Source organism: Suncus etruscus, chromosome X (assembly GCF_024139225.1).
Source record: "Suncus etruscus isolate mSunEtr1 chromosome X, mSunEtr1.pri.cur, whole genome shotgun sequence".
Lineage (NCBI taxonomy): Eukaryota > Metazoa > Chordata > Mammalia > Eulipotyphla > Soricidae > Suncus > Suncus etruscus.
Genome location: NC_064868.1, coordinates 126,012,339 through 126,020,541, shown reverse-complemented (window position 1 = coordinate 126,020,541; position 8,203 = coordinate 126,012,339). Strand labels below are relative to the sequence as shown.

Genomic DNA, 8,203 nt, shown 5'->3' with positions numbered 1-8,203 from the left:
TACCTTTCCAGCAGATGCTGGGCCAGCCCTTTTGCTGGGGGACCCCTTGGCAGGGAATGAAGCAGTTCTGACCTGGGAATTCATCCCTGGGGGCTTACCAAAGTAGGTGTCTCTCCCTCACTGCTCTTCCTCCTCCTCAGCTACAACAGGTGCTGATGGGGATTGTGCTGTGGCCACCACTCCCTTGCTGGCAGTCTTCACACACGCTAGGCTCCATGTTGGGAGAGCACTGCTTTGAGGAGTTCTGGCTGTGGGTTTCATCTTGACTGGGGACCCCTGCTCGGCTTGGGCAGCTGCAGTGATTGTTTTTCTGGATGCTATGGCCCCTTTAGGTAAAGCTGCTCTGGGAGATGAAGCGGGGTAGTTTTTGTCTGTGGGGTTTTCACTGAAGCCTTTGCCTGGGCTGAAGTCTTAGCTGCTTCTTTACTGTCTGATTCCTCTTCACTGCTTGTCCACTCTTCGGACATCTCAGTCCTGGTCTGGATTGCTGAAGGCCCCGCCTTCCGAGAGAGTACCTGCCCCGAGGCTCCTTTGGTAGGCATCAAAGCAAATTTTGTGGGGAGGCTTTTTCTCACAGATTGTACCTGTCCCATCACTGTGGCAGTTGTCTCCTCCTCACTCTCAGATTCCAAGGTTGGGGCAACAAAGGGACACCTCTGAGGGCCCAGCAAGCAGGGAGGGCTCTTCTTACTGGTTCAGGGTGTCTGCTTCTGCTTCCTCCTCCTCTTCGGAGCTCTCAGAGCTGCTGACAAGGTCTGATACCCGGGTCCTCTTGGCCTGGAGTGCTGCATCGTCTTCGGCCTTGCGCTTCTGGCCCACTTCTGAGCTTTGTTGCCAGTGTGTGTAGATGTCCAGAAGGGTTACAGACTGTGCCAGGAAACTTTTCTGGCCACTCTGCTCCTTCACTTCCCATGCCTCGCGCATGTAGGCGGCCTGTAGGAGACTCTGGTAGATGAGCGGCAGCAGCTCCCGCCTCATCCTGGCCTCGGCCATGCCCGCCACCCCAGGCCGGCTGGCCCCGCTCGACTCCCTAAAAGCACGCCCTCTGCAGTTCCTGCCAGACTTCCAGCCACGCCCCGCATGCCCCGCGTGCCACAAGCCTCACACGCCGATGGATCTAATGATATTTTATTAAAATCTATTATTCTGAATCATAAAGCATTGTTCTAGTCTATATTAATCTATCTTCATCTCTCTAAATCGCTTCATTTTATTCATTTGTAACAATTTTCTCCGCAAGCAGTCGACATATTTCTATCCCAGTTTTCCCAAACAGGAAAATAAATGCATACACACAGTATCTCTTTAACATGGGAAGGAAATGGCATCAATTTGATACTGCTGTTCTTTAGACTTTCAACACCGCATTCGCCTGAATTACAGACCTATCAAACTTTGTTGTCCCCAGTAAGAGAAAGAAGATTAAAAGGCAGACTTGAGTTCAATCACATCTCCCTACAAATATGATATACAAATGAAACTAAGTATATATTGTAATCAGACAATAACTCATCATTCCTGGCATCAAGTAAGCATTATTTATGGTTCTATTTTTCAGGTGGTGTTCAGGAGATCAGGTAAATTCTAAACACTCCCCGATTCAAATCTTATTTTAAAAATAAAAATTAGAAAACTTCTTAAAATAATTATCACGTATCAGGCATAGCCATATTAACTTGCAATTTTTGAGGTAAAAGAAGTGAAAATAGGCAAAAATATTCGTTTGAATCTTGTCATCAAAAGTCTGAAAAATTTCAGTGTGGTGATTGTTATTACCGATATAATCCTATTATGGAATCAACACTAGATACAGTGTAAAAAGTATTTCATGGTTGAGTTTCAGTCCTACACTATTCAAACAGTCAACCCTTCACAAGTGTCCATTCCCAACACAAATCTTAGCAGTCCCTTCTGAAAGACAAAGCCCCACTCATATTCATAGGCTATTTTAGAAGGCATCCATTTCATTCACTTACTTTTTGCCCTCCTGACATAAGTGTCTTTCAAAGACTCGGACTATTATTTCAGCACGTTGGGAGTTACTATTTCAAAGTATAAATTTTGTGGGTAGACAGCCTTCTGAAACAAAATCAGCATCTTAAATTTAAGTGGTTTACATATTTGAACTTTATAATTTATTTTATTTTTGGGTGGCAACTCCCGTTGACACTCAGGGGTTCCTCTTGGCCCTGCGCTCATAGAAAAGAGGGGACTGAGTGAAAGCTTAGCAGCTATAGGAGGCTGGATCGAATCAAGTGCATCAGCTAGCCAAGCAAGCATTGTACCCAATATGTTCCAGGTTTTGAATCTAAGTATTCAAGATAGGCATTTATGTATTTATTCATTTGTTTGCTCATTTTCTGCCAAAACTGGGTCGTTTGCCGGGAAAGCAAACTCTCAACCTGCTGTACTATCATCACTCTGTTCAATACATGTGTCTTTAAAATCAAGAAAGATGAGACCGGAGTCATAGTTCAGCAAGTAGTGCATTTGCCCAACCAGGTTCTATCCTTGGCCTGTCAATTGGTTCTCTGAGCATTCTTGGGAGTGATTCCTGAGTGCAGAACCTTGCCAAGTGTGACCCCAAAACCAAAATCAAATAAGATATTGACAGACACTTAAGAATTTTTGAACTGCAAACACATATCTATAATAAATCTCATCAAGTATCTTTATTTTATTTCACTGTTCAAAAGTATTGTTCGTGAACTTTTTTAAATGTTAAACAGAGAACCTGTTGTGGGTCAGGGACAGAACTCAGCAATATAGAGTGCATAGTTTACTTGTGAAATTGTGGGTTTAATCCCAGACAACAAAGTGAGTGAGTGAGTGAGTGAGTGAGTGAGTGAGTGAGAGTGTGTGTGTGTGTGTGTGTGTGTGTGTGTGTGTGTGTGTGTGTGTGGTTTCCGTGCAGGGAATTTCTATTTTTGAAAATAGTATCTTTATTGAAGCACCGTGATTACAAACATGTTTGTAGTTGGGTCTCAGTTGCAAAAATCAACACCCCTCTTAACCAGTGCAACCTTGAACAAAACTATCAATTGTCACTTAATATAATCATAAACTCGTGGCAGGATTTGACAGGCATATGAGCTGAAAAGAAAGGTTTTTAATCCATTTGAATGAAAATTATTTTCTCAGTTTTGTGGCGTCACGTGCTAAGAGCATTTTAAAGTCACTAGCTTTAAATTTTATGGACTTAATATTTTATTGGGAGAACTATTCCTACATACAACTAGAAATGAAGCTGAAAATGGTAAGAAAATCTGCATAGCAATAATTTGCAATGTTGAGGCAATAAAAGCGTGAGTGAGAGTGTTTTTCTTTTCTTTTTTCTTTTTCTTTTTTTTTAGGGGTCACACCGGATGGCTCTTGGGTCCCAGGCCTCATTGGGGCTTTGTTGATGCAGCGAGGCACGTGTTTGCAGGGGCACCTTCATTCACAAGCAGCCGCCAGAAGTTGCTATAAAGCTGCCGGAATAATAGTGATGGCAGGGAACCCAGAAAGTCGTCCCACAGGGGATGGTGGCTGTCTGTCTGATAAAATTCAGATCACTGTCAGGAGAGAGGAAGATGATGGTGGGGATCCCGGTGGCTTGGAGAGGGTGGGCTGCAAGCAGCACCAGCAGGAGGGCAATGCCCAGGCTGACAAGGGAGGTGAGCCAGCCCAGGGCGCAGGCTGGAGGCAGCACTGGGTAGCATTGCCTGGAAGGCGCTCAAGCCCTGCCTGTGAGGAGGAAGGCGGGTCCCTGTTGTTCCAGGACAGCAGCACCCTGCCTGATCGGGCCCAGAGCCTCCAGTTCCACCGCAGTACCAGCTCCAGAAAGACGTCTCCGGTCTGGAAGCACTTCTTGGTCTCCCCCTGGGACAGCACGAAAGCCACCGGCAGGCACTGCATGAAGAAGTTAGGCCTCGGCAAGAAAGAGAAGGACCTGAGCACCAGGTGCCTCATGAGGCACATGAGGCTGGTGCACCCCACCGTGCTCAACCCTGAGGAGGGCAGCGAGGCCGCCCCACCCTCCTCAGCCCCCACGCAGCTGCTGTTGCCACAGCCCTCCCATGGCAGGGACCAGAGCCCCGTCCTCTCTCCTATCCTCAGCCTGGAGGCGTTCCCCCAAATGGCTTCCAAAATCCTCTCCCCTGACCAGCTGGCAGAGGAGACGGTGACTTCCGACGTCCGTTGTGATGAAGCCTCCTCCAGCCTGTCCCGCTCAGACAAGTACTGCCGGGAGGAAGCCCTGGGGGAGCCCCCTGCCCTTCTCCCAACACTGCATGATGATGATGCTCTGAAGAATGCCTTCCAGGGGCGCCTCCTGGTCCCTCAGAGCAAGCAGAGCCTTCGGAAGCGCTCGGTCGTGTGGCAGCACTTCTACCCGTCCCGGCTGGACAGGTCCAAGGCCATTTGCATCCACTGCATGAAGGAGTTCAGTCTCGGCAGGAATGTCCGCTGCCTGGGCACCAGCTGCCTCATCCGCCACTTGAGGCGTGCTCACAAGACCATCAAGCTGCAGGAAAATGAAGGCGATCCTGGCCCCCCACCCCTGCAAGCTGACCTCCCCGCACTTTTGCCTGCCCTGCCACCACCAGATCCAGAGCCCAGCTCCATGGCATCATCCCTGGGGAATTGGGTCCCAGTGTCCCCATCTGCATTGTCCTCCCCTCACCAGCTGCCTGAGGACCTGCAGTCGCCTCTGAATCCCAGGGAGAAGCTAGATGCCGGACCCAGCCCTCAGCTGCCCGAGTCTGGAGCCTTGTTCCAACGGAACCAACGAGTCATGAAGAGACTCAGGTTCGAGGTCTCGCAGCACGTCTCTCTGCCACCCGTGGACAGTCTCAAGGCTGTGTGCAGCCAAAAGACCTCAACCTTGTGGAATCATTTCTCCATCTGCTCCACAGAGCCGACTAAAGTGATCTGCTTGCATTGTGGCCACATGATCAGCACGGACAAGAAGCCAGCCAATCTGGGCACCAGCTGTCTCCTGTCCAGGCACTTAAAGAGGTTCCACAGCAGCGTGGTGCTGAAGACTGACGTCCCGGTCACTGCCCGGCCCTCTTCTCCAGGTCCCCCTGTTCCCATGAGCACAGACGTGTCCACATCCTCCAACAGCACCGCTGAAGAGTCTCATCCGGTTGCCCAAAAAATCACGAGGCTCGTCGCTGAGATGATGGCCCTGGACCTCCAGCCCTACTCGCTCATGAATAACGTTGGCTTCAACAGGCTGCTCGGCTACTTGAACCCTTGGTACTCCTTGCCCTCCCCAGCTTATTTCTCCGGGACCGCCATCCCCAACATGTACGACAGCGTGAAACGCATCATCAAGGCCAGCCTGAAGAAGGCCGAGAGCGGCGTGGTCCACTTCACCTTGGGGGTGTGGGAGAGCAGCCAGACCCCGGAGTACCTGATGCTCACTGCCCACTGGGTGACCTTTGAGTCCTCTGTCCGGCTGCACTGTGAGAACCACCACTGCTCAGCCCTGCTGGATTTGTCTCAGGTCGACTATGGCTGTCGTGGCAACAGCCTCCAGAAGCAAATGGAGTGCTGGTGGGAGGCCTGGGTGAGTTCCACCGGCCTCCAGATGGGCATCACGGTGACAGACAACCTGAGCATAGGGAAGACGTTGAGTGAGGGCGAGCTCACCAGCGTGCAGTGTTTCAACCGCACCCTCAGCCTCATCCTCAGCGAGGCCTTCAAGACCCAGAAGATGGTCCAGAACCTGCTAAGCATCGCCCGCAAGACCTGTGAGTGGGTTCAGCAGTCTCCCCGAGCCCAGGAGAAGCTGGCTGAGCTGCAGAAGGAGTACGCACTGCCCCAGCACACCCTCGTTCAGGACGAGCCGTCCAAGTGGACCACATTGCTCAACATGCTGGAGCGGCTCATCGAGCAGAAGAGGGCCGTCCATGAGCTGGCCATCGAGTGCCACTTCCCCGAGATCATCAGCTTCGACCAGTGGGAGGGCATGCGGTCTGTGTGCCGTGCCCTGAGGTCCTTCTACGCTGCTAGCTGCGAGATGAGCACCCGCACGGCCACGCTCAGCCAGGTCATCCCCATGATGTACATCCTCCACAGGAAGATCGACATGCTGTTTGAGGAGACCATGGGCATCGACACCATTCTCAAGTCTTTGAAGGAGGGCATGGGGAGCAGTCTCACTGCCATGCTGCACAACCCCAGCTACCTCTTTGCCACCCTGCTGGACCCCCGCTACAAAGCCTCTTTGTTCTCCAAGGAGGAGGCCGAGCTTTACAGGCGGGATCTCATCAGAGAACTCAAGATGTTAAATCCTGCCTCACACCACAGGCCCGTCTGCAGCAGGCATGACCCAGCTGCCCCTGTGCAGGGCTCCTCAGGTAAGGAGAGCCTATGGTCCCTGTTGGCCTCGGTGAAAAAGCCGGGCCCTCGGGACAGTGCCCCATTGCCTGAAGACATGGTGCTAGCCTACCTGGCGGAGGAGGTGCTGGAAATTAGCTGTGACCCCCTCACCTACTGGAACCTGAAGAGGGAGGCCTGGCCCAGTCTTTCCATACTGGCCTTCAGGTTCCTGGGCTGCCCTCCGAGCATTGTCCCTGCCGAGAAATTCTTAAACACGCCCTTAGAGCATGATGGCGTTGGCCGGTCCAGGCTCACGATGGAACACTTTGAAAAACTCATCTTTCTAAATGTAAACCTTCCCTTAATAGACTTCCAATATTAGGGGATGGAGCTGTGGCGCAGAAGTCGAGTGTTTGCCTTGCATGTGGCTCCCCACATTTTGATGATCCCCTGTTGTCTCATATGTTCTCCCAAGCCAGGAGCACTTGCATAGCCAAGAGTAACCCCTGAGCATCAACGGGTCTGACCCAAAACCCAAACAGATATATGTATATGTATTTAATATTGAATCTCAGATGGAGTAGCCTGACTGCAAGTATTATTGCTCAGCAGGCATCATCTGTTGATCTGGGGCAGTGGCTTGTTCTGTCCGGTCTGGGCGGCACCAGCCTGGCACTCAGGTCCACGGTGAGGGGTGGGGCTTGCCCTGTCGCTACAGCATCAGTTTGTGCCTTGTTCCTCGTGGCCAGGCCCATGTGGCCTCCCACTAAGAGCACCTGTCCATCAATTATGTAAGAGAATGATCTGGTTCCAATCCTAACTGTCAAGGTTTTGAAAAGTTGAGGGCAAGCATTTGCTGTATTAGAGGGGCAGAGAAGATGTCAGCAGTTTGATTCTGTAGACTTTACGTTCAATTATGTAACCCCACAAATCAACTCTTGTGGTCTCCTTAAATTTGCTTAAGTTGCAATCAAACAGCCTTAGCACTTGTGGAATGAAATGCGGAAAAAAGAGGTAGAGTCCAAGCCATCCTGACTGAGCAGTGTGTAGTTGCAGGCACGTCATGTGTTGAAGGCAGGTTATCCTGGAAGGTAACTGTTTTCCCCTGTAGCCATGTGGCATTCGAAGACAAACACACAACCCTGGCATAGCCCAGAATGTCCATTCTGTGGCGATTTGATAACGAGTTTTTCCCATTCCCAGTTTTGCATTCAGGTTTTCCCTGCTCATTGAACTTGAGAAGCCCCCTCTGTCATGGCTTTTGTGATGTGGGTCCTCCAGCCAGCAGATAGCACTCATGGCATGCAATCCCAGTTCTGTGAGTCCCATTCCCCAGGCCCGACTCACTGCCTCTCCACTGTGAAGCCCATTTCTGACATGAGTGCCTCTGCCCTCAGTTTGACCACATCCCTGAATAGGAAGCGTCATCTGTGGGGTGGCTGCCAGGGAGGGTTGCAGCACCCTAACCGCGTGAAGGGCAGCTTCAGGTGTTGGCTATTATTATTATATGTTTATTATTATTTTATCATCATTATTATTATTATTTTATTATTCTCCTTATCATTGTTGGTATTATAAGTTTAAACTAGGGAAGATCCAGTCATCACCATGCTATTTCAGAATCTCAAGGATCTCCAAATGAAGTATCGATCGTCAGATTCTTTAAACAGCCCGAGTTCAAGGTTTCACTTCAACATTTTAGAAAAGGGTTTGTAGTCTCAAATATCAAACCAGTTAGATATTCTGGGTGAAACAGCCACTGTTGCTTGTGAACTTTTACAAAGTTTTGAGAAAATACAGTATTGTTTAGCTATGCCTGATGGTATTTATAAATGGTGAATTCAGTTTCTGAAATTAAACTTTTTATTTGTGATTTTCTAAATAAAGAATAAAT

At 49.8% G+C, this 8,203-nt stretch overlaps 1 protein-coding gene across 1 annotated transcript; it reads left to right on the top strand.

Annotated features, from left to right (window-relative positions):
• The first annotated feature begins 3,487 nt into the window (after positions 1-3,487).
• On the top strand, positions 3,488-6,691 carry LOC125999060 (zinc finger BED domain-containing protein 4-like). Its single transcript, XM_049767036.1, has one exon. It carries the CDS (start codon positions 3,488-3,490, stop codon positions 6,689-6,691), a length of 3,204 nt encoding a protein of 1,067 aa, XP_049622993.1.
• The last annotated feature ends 1,512 nt before the right edge of the window (positions 6,692-8,203 follow it).